This window comes from Platalea leucorodia (assembly GCF_965183815.1).
Source record: "Platalea leucorodia genome assembly, chromosome: 21".
Taxonomy (NCBI): domain Eukaryota; kingdom Metazoa; phylum Chordata; class Aves; order Pelecaniformes; family Threskiornithidae; genus Platalea; species Platalea leucorodia.
The window spans coordinates 2,558,626-2,574,692 of NC_138843.1; the positions used below are offsets into that span (position 1 = coordinate 2,558,626).

The window sequence follows — 16,067 nt, forward strand, 5'->3', positions numbered from 1 at the left end:
TTTTAAATCCATAATTAACATGTTAGGAGATGTGACAAGGTTGCTCAGTCTAGTCAAACAGCATCCAAAAAGCCACTTTCACTGCGGTGTTGATGGAATATCACTGTTCCCCTTCCTGTTTTCACAGTCTCTGAGTGCTTTTCTTGAGTTGATCCGTGGCTGTTGAGATTGGTCTAAATAAAAATTAAACAAAGCGGCAACTGAAGCCAGAACGGCGGTGAAACTGCAGGCATCTAAATGTTGCTGCGATGTGGCTGAAGGTTCAAGCTCAGGTTAAAAGAAAATCTTGTAAAGTCGTGGGCTCTATCTGTGAACTAATCTCCCCAATGTTTGAAAAATATGTGTGCACTTTAAAGCTGATTATAGCCTCTTGTGGAAGAATTTAGACGTTGCTTATTTAGGCTGTACAGCTGGTGACAAAATGACTGCAGAGCTAGTTTATTAAAACCTTTAACCTTGAATTTTTTTTTCAGCTTGACAGCTGCAACTTGATGCAACAGTAGTTTTTCCTGGGTGATTAATATACGGGCAATCTGGCTGGTGTCAGGAGAGTAGGGCAAAGCTGGTGTGCTATCGATACCGGTATTTAGGAGTTTCTTCTTCCTAGATTTTGTCCGAGAGTGAAACTGTAAGTGCCTGAATGAGCTACTTTCATGGCATCTTCAAGCAGTCAGAATCTGAGCCCACAAAAAGGCTCTTTGCTCTGTAGGAAGGTTTGAAATACCATCTGTTGGCTTGTCAAGCACGGGATTTGAACAGCCCTAAATTCTGTTTTTCAGGAAACTCTGTCAGCCACAGAACAGTAGCGGTTTTCAAGGAGAAGCGCCTTCCCTGAGTCCACCAAAAGACAATGTGAACTCCAGCTCTCCTCCTCAGGTAGGCGATCCCTCTCCAAGGGTGGTGGGTCTGGTTAGCGCAGCGCCAGCAATTGCCTCCGTCTGCTCTCGGTGGAGTTGGTTGCTGGACGTAGGTCCAGGCTGAGCTCTTCAGTCTGTCTGCACGCTGTAATCACCTGCTGTTGGAGGCTGTTAGGTCAATAGGTTGTTGGGGGTTTTTTTCTATTTTATTAAGTTAATCTAATTCTGGGTTTCCTCAGCATCTGTTTCTCCTCTGGATGTGGTTCAGTGATGGCCTATGGGGAGGATCTCTGACAGTGTGTCTTCGGTTTAGTTTTAAGGGATAAATTTTTTTCACAGTGCCTACATCCCTCTTGGAGTTCCTGGGAGAATGAGCTTGTGTTTTACTCATTACTAATAATTGACTGGAATGAAGCAGTAATAAGTAGCTCCCAAACACGGTTGAGTTATTAAAAACCTTGACCTTTTGCAACCTAATGGCCGTGACAGATCAGGGGCAGGTTGGTCTGCTCTTTGATTTGTTGAGATGCCAGTGTGTGGAGCTGTGAAAAGCACATTTTAGCTCTTTCTCCGTGATACTAAACTGAGAAGGAGCTGCATTTGCTTGCGTTACGCAGAGTCTGTTCCCACTCCCCTTAGTATCTCTTAGCGCAGGCATTTCTTGCTAGCATTGTGAAATGCCGGCTTCCTTTCTCTGCTGTGGGTCAGCCCAGACAAGTTGAGTATTTATTCTCCTCCTGCCAATGGAATGTGTAATGCCTACTTGTCTGGACAGACGCACTGAGGATTAGTGGCAAAGAATATTAGCAGGTAAAGAAATTATGTGCTTTCTGGCAGTGAGAGGGAGGCAATTCTCTATTGAGAACAAGAACCGTGCAACTTGTTCGCCAGGTAACTAATTCCAAATCCTCTCCTGCTCTGCTGTGGGCATGTTCCTGGTGAATAAAGAATGATCCCCTTCGTTGGAGTTAGCTTGGAAAGACACAATGCTGTTAAGAGGCTGGTCTTGCGGTTTTTTTAACCTGATTCGGAAAAAATGGAGGTTGAAAAATCATCTCGCTTCTGGCTGTACATGTTTTGAAAGACTCAACGGTCTGTAGGGGACGTTTCTGGTCTCTTGAGATGAACCAGTCGAAACTTTGGGTGGTTGATTGGTTTGGATCTAGAAAACACTAGTGAAACAGGGGCAACCAAACATGGAATAGAAATGTTTCCAGCAGTGCTTCTATCGTGGCTTGTGTCAGACAGCAAACTGCAGACAGCTTTTTATTGTAAGCCATCATTTTTTTTGATACTCTATAGCTGTGGTTTCTATTTAGAGAAGGGATGCCTGCTAATGGTTGCAGTCCCAGCAAAGGACTGGGATTTGGTAGTCTGGAATGCAAAATATTTTGGGAAAGTTCAGTTGTGGAATGAAGGCAAAGAAAAAGGTTGGTCTGGTAATTCTAAGGAAACACGGCAGGGCAGGCATCGCATGCATGTACCACCTCATAACCAAAGAGGTAAAGTTGCTGAAGCTGGTATTTGTTGGCTTTAAAGAAAGGTGAGTAAAAGATGGCAGTTCTTAGATCTGTCGGCTCAGACCTGTAGCCAAAGTGAATGGCCCCTCCTTTTGGGAGATGGACACTGCTCGCGTTCTGCTGGGAAGGCAGGCGGTGATGTTGCAGAGCCGGTTCGACGTGCTGTCCTTGCCCCTTGAGCTCTGTGGCAGTAGGAGCAGCTCCTCTTCCTAATTACCTTGACAGGTGGAAGGTAGGATTCCTGCCACTGAGCAGCGTCCTTGAGACCCCTGGAGTTAGCAAAGAGAAATAATAACTGGGGGGGAAAGGAGCGAATTGGTGGCTCCCTGACAAAGCAGCCGTACATCCAGCTGCACTCCTGTATTTGCAAATTTCCATTTGCAAACACCTCGCAGTCCTGCCTGAGACATAAAGAAAACAATAAAATATCCAAAAGAAATAACGAGAACTATCGCTTATTTTCCTCTGGGCACTGAATAATCTTTCCTCAGAGTTTCTGCAGCCCTGTGCTGCCAGGCAGGCACACACCGTCGCACTGATGGCTGTCCAAGGTAACTTTGGCTGGCTCAGGCTGGGCTGAGCCTGACAGCCGTGGTTCTGGCTCTGCGTTGAGCTCTTCTTTCTGCTGACTGACGGATGGGTTCTTCCATGGTGCAGCTTGTCCAGGCCAACCTGCAGTCTGTAGGCGACCGCTTACTGGGAGGTGTGGGCACACAGAGCTTCTCCAAGCCCTGCCTGTGACTGTCCAGGTAGGGTGATGGGGACAGCTGGGAACCACTTTTGTCTCTACACTTATTTAAAGAAGGGATACTCGGGTCATGTTGGCCCACATGCCGTGGCTTTTAAAACTGCTGCAGATGTCCTCTTTTGCCTTAAATTCCGAGAACTTAACAGTTGATGCTTTCTCACCTCTTCTGGGAAATGCCTCTTTCTTGAGAAGAGGAAGGAGTGGTATTGCAAGGGTAAAGTTGTTGACCACAGAGTTGGTAAAATCAGTTGGGAATAAAATGCAGAACTTGTGAATTCCTCCCTGCTCCAGAGGTCTGAGCACATCTTTCCTTCGCAGGGACTTCGAGGTGCTGTAAATGTCATGCCACAACCAGAAGGACAGATGTTTTTATGGTTGTTTCCATTCTCTGCTCAGTGGCTGGACAAGGGGAGGGTGAAGGACGGGGTTTTACTTGTAAAGGGCCAGACTTGAAATAAGCTGCAACGAGAGCAGGCTGGGTTGCGTGGCCTGTGTATGAATAGTGCAGGAGATCAGTAATTGCCGATGCAGTGGTGGGTTTCTATAAGCTCTCCCACCGAGCCGCGGGCTCCAGAGCGGCTGTCGGGATTGTCAGGGAGTGGCTTGGGATGGATCAGCTTCTGTAGGACCTGGTGGTCCTGGAGCCTGTTTCCAGGACCGGCCTCCGAGCTGGGAGACTTGCTGGCAGCTCTCACTGGTAGCAGAGCTTTTTCTGGGGATACTCCCTTGTTCTCTGGTATTGCACCACCACCTAGTGGTAACAGCATCCAAAATTCTGGCTTCAAGACTTCAAGTTTGTTTTTTGTTTTTTTTTCTTCCTTTTTCCTCCCCAGAAACGACCCCAGCCTCTGGAGTTTATTGATCCCCTGGCCAACAAAAAGCCCAGGATCTCTCATTTGGCTCACAGAAGTCAGCCCACTTTCAACGGGAAACTGAATTCCTCCAACGGGAAGGATGCCCCTGCCCCTGCCCTGCCGCCGGCTGTCCCGGAGTCGGTGAGCTCCAGCTCCAGCCTCCCGGTGCTGGAGCTGCCAAGGCCTCACGATCCCCTTTCGGATGTCAGCAATGACCTGACTCACAACGGCAGAGACTGTGAGAACCCAGAGACGGCTGACAGACTGACTCATCCTTTGTCCACAGACTGTCCCCAAACGAGCAAGCACAATTGCAGCTCGTATGTAAAAACCAAGAAAAAATCCAAAAAGCACAAAGACAAGGAAAAGGAGAGAAAGGAGAAGAAAAATGAAGAGAAATGCAAAGAGGAGAAGCAGGACTGTGAAGTAATAAAAAATGCTGACTTAGTTAGTGTTCCCCAGGAACAGGTCACAGGTACGTACGATCTGAGAGGTCCTCCTGTACGGCTTGTGCTAAGATAATATTGGTATTGGCTGTGTATGATTTCTGCTCTAAATCTATTTGAGGAAAGAGGTTGCGTGTCCACTTGCAGAGACCGTGTGGTTAACGAAATAATACCGCTGTCCCTACCTACAAATCAACAAATGCGCTTCCTCTCAAAAGAGGATATCAGGTTTTTCCTGTCTAACCTTCCATGCTGTTTGGAACTGCCGCAGACCGTGTCATGTTTCTCCTTGTTAAATTAAAAGCCGTATTAATATATGGGGATGAAAGGCAGACATCGAGATCTGTTGGAAAAAGCAGTGCTGCTTGATTACTTACAGCTCTTCTGCTTGTGTTTGGTATTGTGATGACTCTTGTATTGATTTTTAACTTGGTAATGAAAAGTTAGTCACAAAAGCTTTTAATATTGGGTACAAAAGAAATGATAGATAAGTCTTGTGATAAATGCTGTTAGAGCAGTATACAACCAGCTCTTTCAGGCTGAAAGAGCTTCCCTGTTGTATCCCACTGTTACTCTGAATTTATTTTTTCAAGGACTAACACAACTGTGAATCTGTTACTCATTGCGATGCAATGAAAATGTTTTCCATCAAACCAGTATATTTCGAAGTCAGTTCTACATACTCTTAGCAGTTAGAGCAGAGACTATACGTTGGCTAATCCGATCTGTTCCCTTGCCAGTGCCTGCAGCTTTCCTGTTTTCTGCTGCTTCGTTAGGCTTTCTTACAACTCGCCGGAGCGGTGGGACTTCCCCTGCAGCCTCTAGGAGTATTGCAGGCCCGATCTGTTGTTAAATTTCTGTTTGCATCCATCTTGTTTTCCTTTGCCCTGCTGCTGCTTTCTGACACTGAGTTCGTCTTCATGCTTGGTGCATGAAAATCATCCAGTTTTGGCTCAAAAAGGGTAGTAACTTGGAACGGAAACTAATTTGTGGGATTCCTGGGAAAGGAGAGCTTCACAGGGCACTGAGGTTAATATGATATTAGCTCTCACCTTCCCCACAGTCTCTGTAGCACCTACAAAATGCATTTTGGTTGCTCACCAGTGATTTTTTAATGACAGTCCATAGTCCTGATCGTTGTGTGGCACTGCAGAACCACGCTCTTCAGATACTACTTCTACTTTGGTCTTAACTTTCGTGTCAGTCCTAGTTTTTCCTGTGACTGTTGTTTTTCTTCCCCATATACCTTGTATCTTGAATGGTAGTGGATAGGTACACACACATTCTCTTTCTAGATGTATATTTTTGTCAGTCTTTATTATAAATACCAAAATACCCTGAATTCTTTCTTCAGGAAGTTGCTGACCCTTTATCACCTTTTCTGCTTTGCTTTAAAAACGGTTTAATGACTGGCTCTTTGTTAATTAGTAGGAGTCAGGTTTTGTTCCTGCTGCACCGCTGATGTATGCGAGGTAACGAATCCGGGCTGGACTCGGGAGTAATCACAAACAGGATGTGGTCGGTGGCTGCTTGGATTTCGTACAGCCAGCTCGCATCTGAATTGGGATCTTTTCCTTCTGCACCTTACTTCATGCGGATAGCACGGGACTAATCCTGCTCCATTTGTCTGCGGGAAATGGCTGGCAGCCTTCCCTAAGCCCCCCTTGGCCCGGGGGCTGCAGGGAAGCAGAATTTCTCCTGGGAGGTTTGTTCAAGAGGTGGTGGAGGGACCTTTGGGGTCCTTTCAGCAGACAGTAGGTGGCACTCATAGGCAAAATAAACCTTCTTTTCACCCTTTCTCCTCCACGATCTTCCTTGCCCACATTCTGCATCTCTCACGCTGGTGGTCAGGTAAGGACGGAAGCAGAATTGTCTGCAAACGTCTGCAGTAGGAATTTGAGACTGGGGTGTTTATAATGACACTGGGTTTTCTGCCATTCTTCCATTCTGCTCAGGAAAACCTTTTTGTGGAAATTCAGAGAAAAATTGATTGTTAAAAAGCTATAATTAGGTAACTGCTCTTACGTGCCTGTGTTTATTACTTGAGCGTTTCACGCTCCCCCCAGTTTCTCTGGGGTAATGACCATACGGTAACGTGGGTGAGCGTAGGGACGGGTGAGGCATGGGGCTCACACGCACCTTTCCTGTGCATCTGGGGACGTTGCGCAGTCAAGGTACTGCTTGCTCTAAGTAAGACTTTGAAAGAAGAGGAACGAAGAAATACACTTTTGCAAAGCGGTTGAGTGAAATCCTTTGCAGCCTTCTCCACTTGCCTCTTATTTTGCTGCCTTCTCGTGGGTGCAATTGGCTTTCTGATTCGGACTTTCAGTATGATACAGTTTATGAGAAATATCCCTTTTCAAACCTGTATCCAACTGCTTTCTTCCTCCAGACTAATCATGCAGTGTTTCATTTACGTTGAGGATGGGGTCTGGTTTAGGCTCACACTCGGAATCCCGTTCCTCCTGAGGTCTTTAGTCCCTTCACTTAAACTCCTAAGCATTCTTAGCTGAGCCTGGCTTGAGGCATGTTTCTTCGGCTCTGTAGAGCAGAGAGCACTTTGATTTGTCTACAGGGCTGTGTGAAGAAAAGGCTGCGTGCCTTATAAACCTCTCTGTTGTACCCTGTAGGAGTCTGGAGTATTAATAGTAGAAATCTGAACCTGGAATATTAATAGTAGGAATCTATATAGTGTAGAATCAGGAGAAAAGAATGCACACCTTGCTCCGCTCTCTATTCTGCTCATCTGCACTCGTAAACTTGTTTTGTACTTTAGCAGTGGTGATACCAGTGTTATCCCACCCTGCAGGCCGTGTTTATAAACCAATTACATTAAGGCTTTTTGCTGCTTGGTGCATTGGCTAATGTTGATGTTGTTTTGCTGACAGACAAATATTAGAGAAGCCTTGAAGTTTCAGCCACCTTATTGTGGATCTTCTGTCTTTGTCAGTTCAAAGCAAAACAGAAACCCTTTAGAAGTCGATAAGCTGTATATTGCAGATAAGTTTATGAATTTGAACTTTAATTGCATAGAGCTTTAAAGTTTAAGAATGCCTATAAACGAGTTTTTATTTTTTCAGGTTTAAATGGAACATGCAATAATTCTAGTGTACCAACATCAACTTCAGAAATGCCAGATTATTTATTGTAAGTATATTTATCAGTTGCTTCATCACTTTGGGATCATGTTTCAAGCTAAAAAATCACAATCTAGTGGGGATTTTTGTTGGACTTTATTGTTACTTGGTAGAACTTTGTAAAGTGGGTTTATAAAAAAAGGAGTAAATCCAACTTTGCAGATAGTTCCTGAGACTAAACTTGCTATCAGATCAGTTCTTTACTTCCTTGTGGAGTTCAGGGTTATCTTCCTATAAACCGATTGTTCAGGTACTTCAAGAAACATTGCGTACCTTGAAGGGGTTTGAAAGGATTAAACATCTCCATGTTACGGTTGGAAACTTTGAGAGGAAATTTTCTGCTTTAATGTTATGGAAGACAGGGCAAGAAAGGATTTTGAGAGGTTAGCTAATTCTTCCCCTGTTCAGAGCCAAGATCATCTACATAAACCAGTGGAATATTCTTCATGGGGAGGTTATAACCCGTGGGTTAGGATGTGAGTTGTTTCACCTCTTGACTTTTTAATCAGATCCCCTTGAGGTTAATTAAACAATACTTGTCTACTGAAGCACAAAAATCCCTGTGCGTAAAGCCAAAAATCTGCATTATACCAAACGTGTTACAAACAAAGCTCTACGATAGCGAAGAAGCGTAGCTGGGGGTGATATTCCCTGTGCACGTCTCAGCCTGGATTTTGAATGCCACCAGATCTGGTTTGGCTGTGCCGTGATCACTCGGAGGGAAGAGGTGGAGGAGGCATCCACGCTCGGCGCTGCAGGAGCAGTCACTGGAGTTGACTAGAGGTCATATAGGGTTCTTGTGTGGTTACAAAACTGTGGTTTGCTGGGCTGTATGAACCATACAAGCCGCTTCGAGTTGACATTTCTAGTACCATCAGAAGAATGCAGATGGCTGGGGTTTTTTTCTAACAACAGCTGTGCTGATCCCTCCTATAGAGGGATATTACAGCTCCTCGGTCCATCTCCAAAGAAATCCTGTAAGGTTTATGAGCTCCTGTAAGGTCTGTTGTCTCACCTTTTGGCATGATCTGACTGTTTTGATGGTCAGCTCCTTAAATTATAAGAGCTGTCACTGTTGTTTTGATCATGGAGGCATATGTTTCATACCGGTGAGGACAACTTCCTTATCTCATAGCAGCGTATCCTGTGTAGGTGCTTATTTATACCAACCCCTAGCATGGAATCGGTTCTTGAGGGCTAGAGTGCATTTAGGTGAACAGAGTGGAAGTTTTTCCCTTAATTTGTGATACCTAAGTTAGCTTGTACATGTTCATGCACCAAGGTGGCACTGCTGCACACAGAGTAAGGTGGCAAATTAGAGCCATCGCCTACAAAGAGATGAGTTTTGCCATTACAGAGGACGGGCTGCTGGGCTTTCTGCAAAATGTCAGGTTTAATGGCTTTTTGTTGAGCTGAACAACTTTCAAGGGGCCTCAAAGGCGCATCTGTTAAGCATGAGCCCTTGTGTTAGGTCACGTTGGGTATCTTCAGGAGGCAGATATATTCAGTCTCTTCAACATGGTTTCTTGTCGTGCGCTTGCCACATAGTCGTACTGTGAGCATTTTGCAACGATGGCCAAATGCTTTTTGTGTTTCTTTAAAGACTCTTAAAACTGGAAGCATCGTATTCCTGCTGTTCCAAGGTCTGGCACAGATGCAGAACTCCATGTTCTGCGGGACAGCAGGAGTTAGAAAAGCTGTAGCAGTGCTATCTGACTGTCCTCCCACACCCTCAGCTGCTCCCAGGCTTTGCTGTACCTGCGTATTCCACCCTATCTGGCAGAGATGGGAAACTGGGGGAGCAAACACTGTCTTGTTTTACCCAGAGGTCAAGGCAATGATTCTGACAGTTACCTCTGTGCTACTGTAATGCAAATCGTAAGAGACTGTATTTGTTTTCAAATGCAGTCACCTGGTTGGCTTGTCATCCTGCTTTTGGCATTGCAGTATTCGCGCTCTCTGGAGAGAAGACTTACTAAACCGATTAACTAAATTATTCTCCCTCCAGAAAATACGCAGCCATTTCCTCTTCGGAGCAGCGTCAGAGTTACAAAAATGACTTCAATGCAGAATACAACGAGTACAGAGACTTGCACGCTCGGATAGAGAGGATAACTCGACGGTTTACGCAGTTAGATGCCAAGCTGAAGCAACTTTTGCAGGGCTCTGAAGAATATAAGGTAGAAACAGAAATATATCTTGCAAAAAGCTATTTCTGCAAGTGGCAACGCTACAGCTCGTTTTAGTCGCTCTGTATGCGGGGCTCTTTGGGGTGGGTTGGTGTCTAAAACGTACTGCCCAGAGCCCCGAACTGGTGGATGCAGAACGTGCACACAGCTGACAGCTTTGTAGACTGTTCTTAAAACAGCTCTGTGTTCTTTCGTTTTCAAGCTGGAGCACACATCATGGTACTTGTTGACAAGGAAAGGCCTCAGTGAGACAATTGGCATCTTTAGCCAAAAGCTGCTGGAAGCTATTAGTGTATCCCAGCCAGAAAATTCATATTCGCACATATGGTAGTGTATCGGGGCTGGAAGGGGAGTTAGTGCGGGGTCATCTGTTTCTCTGGAATCTTTGATCTTAATAATGTAGCATTATTCGATTTGTCAGACTGATTTTAAAAGAGCTTTAACTATTCATTATCTTGAGAAAGTAAATCTCATTGAGTATAACAAACAGATTTTTACAGAGCACCTATTGTAATAATTCCTCCCTCAAACATCCTTCTCCCTTCTTTGAGAAATTCAGTGATTCCTCACTGAATTATTTTTATATCTCGGGGAAAAATTAGTCTGAGCTGTGGAGGAAATGTCAGTTATCCTGCCAACCCAGGTGCCTGTTACAGGTAGTTCTTGTGGCTGGGGAATGGGGCCTGATCCTTCCAGTGCTTGTGGTGTCAGCACCAGTGAGGTCGGGGAGTCAGCGAGGCTGGTTGTAGCCATCAGGTCTCATGGGGGACGTCGCGGAGGGAGTAGATTTTGGTCAATACTTAGAGGAAATGCGTACGTTGAGCCATCGGTAAATGCTTGCCTACTGCAGTAGGTTGCAGGACTGTTGGCTCTTTTGAAAATAATAAGCTATCTTTTCCTTTTTAGACCATCCATGATCAAATTTTACAGGAATATCGGAAAATTAAAAAGGTAAGTAAAAATAGCTGGCCACAAAAAAGGCTTTTGGGTGGTGCCCCTAGTGACTGAAAGAGATGGGTGCTTGCCAAGTGAAAAGCCCAGCCCCTGAAGCTTTCTAGCAGATCTTTGTTCAGCTCCAGCTTGTCCAAAAAGTGATCCCTTCCTGGATCAGAAAGGGTTTGTGGGGAGTCGGGACTGCTCCTTGGATCCTGGGGAGCATTCAGCTGGGTTAGTGGCATGCTAGCACAAGAATGAAATGTGTTCAATTAGTGCCTTTATCCCGTCAAGGGAAAGAACAGTTTGTATTTCAGATGCACGGGCTGAGTGATAACAGGATCCTCCAGGTCTTGGGGTCTGCTGGTGTGTGGGGTGCGATTTGAGCGCCGTCTCTCGTATGAATCGCTGGGGTGCACAGTCCCCCGCGGGGCTCAGCGGGGCTTTTTGGTGTGCGGGGCACGCAGAATACTTTACATCTCTGTATGTATATGGAAAGCAAGCTGTTGGCCGGAGGGATTTAGGGTTAGCTGGATGAGGTAGAAATGCTGAGGCAGGCTGGGGCATCCGTACACCAGGGGTGGGGTTGGGGTTTTTTTTTTTAAATCTACAAATATGGCCCTGAGCTCTGCTGTCCCTGAGGGATTTAGGAGCTTTTAGAAGAGATTCCCTGTGTGTTGCAAGTTCATCTTTGTTTTAAAGCTCCCAGACTTGCACAATTCAGTGCTACCATGGGGCAAAGGGCAGGTGATGCTTGCTGGATGCTAATGCGCGGTGGCCCAGCTGCCCCAGGTTAGGCTGAGCTTGCTCAAGGTGCACTCGTTTCCCTGTGATGAGGCTCCTGGAGCTGGGTATTGATGAAAAGGGATTTGTTCTTTGTACTTTTTGTTCTTTGCCTTGTTTGAACAGAGTAGGTCCTTTTAAATGGGTATCTACTCCTCCAGCTAGAAAAGCTTCATTCCTTGGTCATGTATTTATGCCCTGAGGCCCGATGGCCTCAGCTGGTTTCAGCGTAGGTGTCGCCAAGTTCTGAAGAATTGCCTTCCGTCACTGCGTTTTCATTTTTCTTTACAGACTAACCCCAATTACAGCCAAGAGAAGAACCGCTGCGAATACCTCCACAACAAACTGGCTCATATTAAAAAACTGATAGCAGAGTATGACCAACAGCAGTTTTAGCTGGCACTAATCTGGACTGGGTAGGGCAAAAAAAGTCACCTGGACGTTACGTTCCCCTTTTATACAACTAGATTCCTTTCAGAGACGAGCATTAATTCCTCGTGGTTGAAGAACTTGGGGATTACTTACGATGCCGAATCTGTCATGTCCATGTCTGAGCCGGGTCGCGAGCCCAGCGCCCGGCACGGTCCTCTCGAGTTTTAGCCTCTCTGAATGTCGGAATGTAACAAATGAAAAAGTCTGCTTATTTGAAGCCAGCGTTTGACACTTAAGGGAAAACTTGCCTAAAGTGAACGAAGCTCCCAAAGGTTAAGAATCAGTAGTTTTCATGGATTAAAGTTTGGCATGAAGTGTAATTACCCCTGGCCCAGGTCTACTGGGTTACAAATTGTCCTTCAAATGGTGAGGAACTGGAATGCTGCTAGGTTACCTCCTTCTCTGGCACCTGCGACTGTTCATATGCAAGCTGTCTGCTCTACATGGCACCGCGTTAAATACACCAAGTACCCAGAGCTCTCGTTGTTTGTTCCTGCTTTTGTCATCTCCGGTGTGTGCTCTCTTGAGGTGGTTGTGTCAGTAGGAGGGGATCAGCCCGGGGATCTGCACTGAGTGCCTTGTGCAGTGCAGAAGTGGATCCTTCATGTTAAAAAAAAAAAAAAAGAATTTTTTTATCCGCTTGTGCGTTTGGAAGCAGCGGGCGTAAACGTTTTGCAGTGGCCTCTCCAGCATGCGCGGTCCAGTCCGCCTGCATTAACCTTCACGTACCAGTGCTGGGAAGATTGAGACCTGTCTGTCTTTGACTTTTATAATTTTATACCAAGGCAGCCAATTTTATTAATTGCTAATGAGACTATGGTCTATTTTTGTATAAAAAAAAAAAAGCATCTTTTTCTAAAACTGTGCCTCCCTTTTCCTTTTAGGCCAAGTGTTTCAGAACCTTTCCTGTCTTATAACTGCAGTATTACTAAAGCTTATCGGATAGTTACCCAGAGAAGTTATTTTATTACCTGTACTGACCCATAGGAGAGGAGGGGGGGGCGGGGGACGCGATGCTTTCTTCTTCTGTTTTTTGTGTCTTTCCAAAGAAGCAGCAGCAGAAAATCATTCTCAGAACAGGCGCCCGAGCGTGAGAGAAGTAAGGTAGCGTTTTCCCATGCGGGTCACTTCCACTGTTGTGCTTTATCTAGCCAGCTTCTCCGTGCAGTCTTTCTTCTTGATTTTTTTTTTTTTTTTTTTTTGGACTTGAAGGGAACATTTTTAGAGTATGGCCAGGGTGTGAGAAACACGCCAAAAAGCACAAAGGTGTCCTTTAACTCTGCTATTTCTTTCTCTCCCCTCTCCCCTTTTAATCCTGCCAGCCTGTGTGATTTGACTTCTTCCCGCTTCCGTTTATCTCAAAGTAAAGGATTACTTTCCTGTGGCGTCTCCTTCCCTTGGAGGTTGCACTGAAGAGTCTTTCACCCTTTGAAGGAGCGGAATGGCAGAGTTAAGGAGGGAAACAGTTCTTACACAAGGAGCATTTTATTTTTTCCACCCCAAAAAAAAAAGTGGGTCCATCTGCTGTATTAAAAAAAAAAAAAAAAAAGAAAAAAAAAATAATAATTCCATTCTGGCTAGATTGGTTTTGCTGCGTCGTCCGGCCAGGGCCACCGCTTTGCTTTGTCACTTGCAATGTCCTGAGTTTCTCTCCCTGCCGCGTTGCGTCCAGCGCTCACCAGGACTTTGCCATCCCGTTCTTCAGACGAAAGCCTACGGCTGAAGGGACGCGGCGGAGCTGTGCGTTACCGGTCCGGCAAGCCTCCGGCCGCGGTCCACGGACTGCCACGGGACAGCCGCGATTTTCTGCTGGTCTGCAAACCCAAACCTGTTCAGAAGCAGAGCGGTGAAGGAGAGGGGGGGAAGAGATGAGATGTCCGAGGAGCGCGGTGGTCCCTAGGGTGAGCACCCTGCAGAGCCTTACTAGGGAAGTCCCGACGAGCATCTCGGGGCTCGGGGAACGCTTCGGTCCCATCTCTTCCTCTCTGAATAAAGACAACTGGAGGTTAGGGAGCCGTTTCTCTTGCGGGAGTACCTGTTCGTGTAACGTTGCCTGCCTCCGGTGCTTCTGCTCGTCAGGGAAAGCTGGAAAATACCTGAGAGTTAAAGGCGAGGAGCCTCTGTCCAGAAAACTTTGTCCTGCTCAGTGGGGTCTTGCACCTGGTAGGTGCACGAGTTTCTTAAGCCGTAAGCGGTGGCTGGTGGCAGTGTCCGAGCTCAAGCCTTGCCTAGGCTCCGATTCCAACTACCCCCCCCAGCTGTGAATTTGTGCACCGAGGTGGATTTCACCGGATCCGCAGGGATCTGGGAGGGGGCATTAGGCTGCGTGGAGGAACCGGGATGCCGCCTTTTCTCGGACCCGCTGTGAGCTTTGTCACTGCAAAACCCGGTCGGTGCCAGACCCGCGAGCGGCGTCGCCAGCCGGCGGTTACACAGATTTCGGTGTTCTCGGTGGCAAGGCCGAATTTCCCAGCGCCCACCCGTCGCGGGGCTCGGTGGGACTTCATCTCCAGCTGCGGTGCGTGAGGAGCCCGAAACTCGGATGGCAGAAGAGGCAGCAGCTACAAACCCAGGATGAGTAAATTCTTCCATGGAAACACTTCTCCTTCTGATCCTTAATATTTTGAAGGGGGTTTTTTTGTTGCTTGGGGGGGGGGGGGGGGGAGGGGATAGAGATGGATCTCAATCTTTATACATCTGCTATAAGATATTTTTGCAAACAGAGTTGTATACAAAGATGTATTGTGTACATTTACATGTATATTCTGGAACTTCTAAAATTTGAATATAAAAACTGAAAATATTTAATGAATATCCAAACTGTGAGACCCAATTAGCATTCAACAACTTTCTGCTTCACTTTTCTTTTGGACTGTGTTAAAGAATTGTAGTCGAATCTGCCTTTTTTTTTTTTTTTCTTTAGAGATTATGAAGCTAGGCAAATTTTGTGCTTTTTGGGTTAATAGAAACCAGTTCTAGGTGATTAAGTATGATCTTAACTTATTGATACTGTGTTTTACTTTGTAATATTGTACTGTGGATAAAACTATATTGAGCCATGGAGTTGGAGTTTACAAAAGAGCTTTTCACTTTGCCAAAATGTTACAATTTAAAGGCAGCATAGTCTTCAGCTTTCCTAATCTTTTCTTAAGAGCTAGTGTCTTTTTTGTACACTAAAAAGCTGAATGCTGATTTTGCAACATATAATAAATTCACTGTATTGGAAAACAAGCAAACAATAAGGTTGTATATTTCTTTTCAGTGCTGCTTACTGCAAGAAAACTCGGAAGGGAAAGGTGATAAATGGCTGGTGTGGAGTTTGAAAGTGGGAAACTTAAAGGAACCGAGTCAGTTGAGTGAGCTTAAGTATCGGAGCCGTAGGTAAGAAACACGAGAAGGAAAAGGTGCTCGGTGTGGGCCGTCCATTTTCTAGCCGCTTGCTGCACACGGGGTGAGCTCTCGCCCAGAAACGCCGCCACGGAGCGGCCTTGCTCTGTGGGGAAGCTTTTCTGGTGCTCCGCTGGGATCCGCGTCTCCGTGCGGTGGCAGGAGCTGGGCGTCTTCCCACTCCGATGCCGTGAGCACCCAGGTTTTTTGGGGGGGAGAGCTGCTTTCAGAGAGGCAGCCGTTGCTGGTGTCGGCGTGGAGGTTTAGGGGGGTCCTACGAGCACAGAGCACGGCAGCCTGGGGGTGCACGGCCCCGGGCGGACGGGGCTCAGCAGGAGCAGCGGGAGGGCTCGGAGCTGGGCAGGAGGTGCGAGGGCCTTGCTCCTTCCCTCGGGATTGATGGTGCTGGAGCTGCCTCAGCTACGGTGGCCCTTTCTGACAGGGCTCTGCGCTGCTCTGGGGCCCCTGGGGAGGGTCTGGACCTGATTCAGGTGCCCCCCATCTGCGGAAGGGGCTGCTGCCTTTCCCTGCCGGTGAGCCGAGCTGGGTTTGACGTCCGAGCTCGCTCGCGTGGGGGGTGAGTCACGGCCGTGGGGAGCCGGAGCAGGGACGTCGATGCCAGAGCAGCGAGGTGGGGATGAGCCTGGCGCAGACGCTGGCGCTGCGCTGCCCGTCCACGCTGCCGCAGCTCCCACCTCCACCCACGGGTCTGAATCATCTGGTTAAAGCTCAGGATACAAATAGCATCTCCGTAGTATCGAGACTTTGTCCTTTTACTGCC

The 16,067-nt window shown here is 46.6% G+C and overlaps 1 protein-coding gene across 2 annotated transcripts in view; it reads left to right on the plus strand.

Annotated features, from left to right (window-relative positions):
* Positions 1–14,560, plus strand: part of ELL (elongation factor for RNA polymerase II) — a 55,262-nt gene extending 40,702 nt beyond the window's left edge. For both annotated transcript variants that reach the window (XM_082331175.1, XM_082331176.1), the window contains 6 exons: positions 780–876; positions 3,959–4,454; positions 7,506–7,572; positions 9,571–9,742; positions 10,658–10,702; positions 11,759–14,560. In XM_082331175.1, the coding sequence (XP_082187301.1) occupies positions 780–876; positions 3,959–4,454; positions 7,506–7,572; positions 9,571–9,742; positions 10,658–10,702; positions 11,759–11,863 (982 nt within the window). In that variant the 3' untranslated portion in view covers positions 11,864–14,560. The remainder of the gene's footprint in view (positions 1–779; positions 877–3,958; positions 4,455–7,505; positions 7,573–9,570; positions 9,743–10,657; positions 10,703–11,758) is intronic.
* The last annotated feature ends 1,507 nt before the right edge of the window (positions 14,561–16,067 follow it).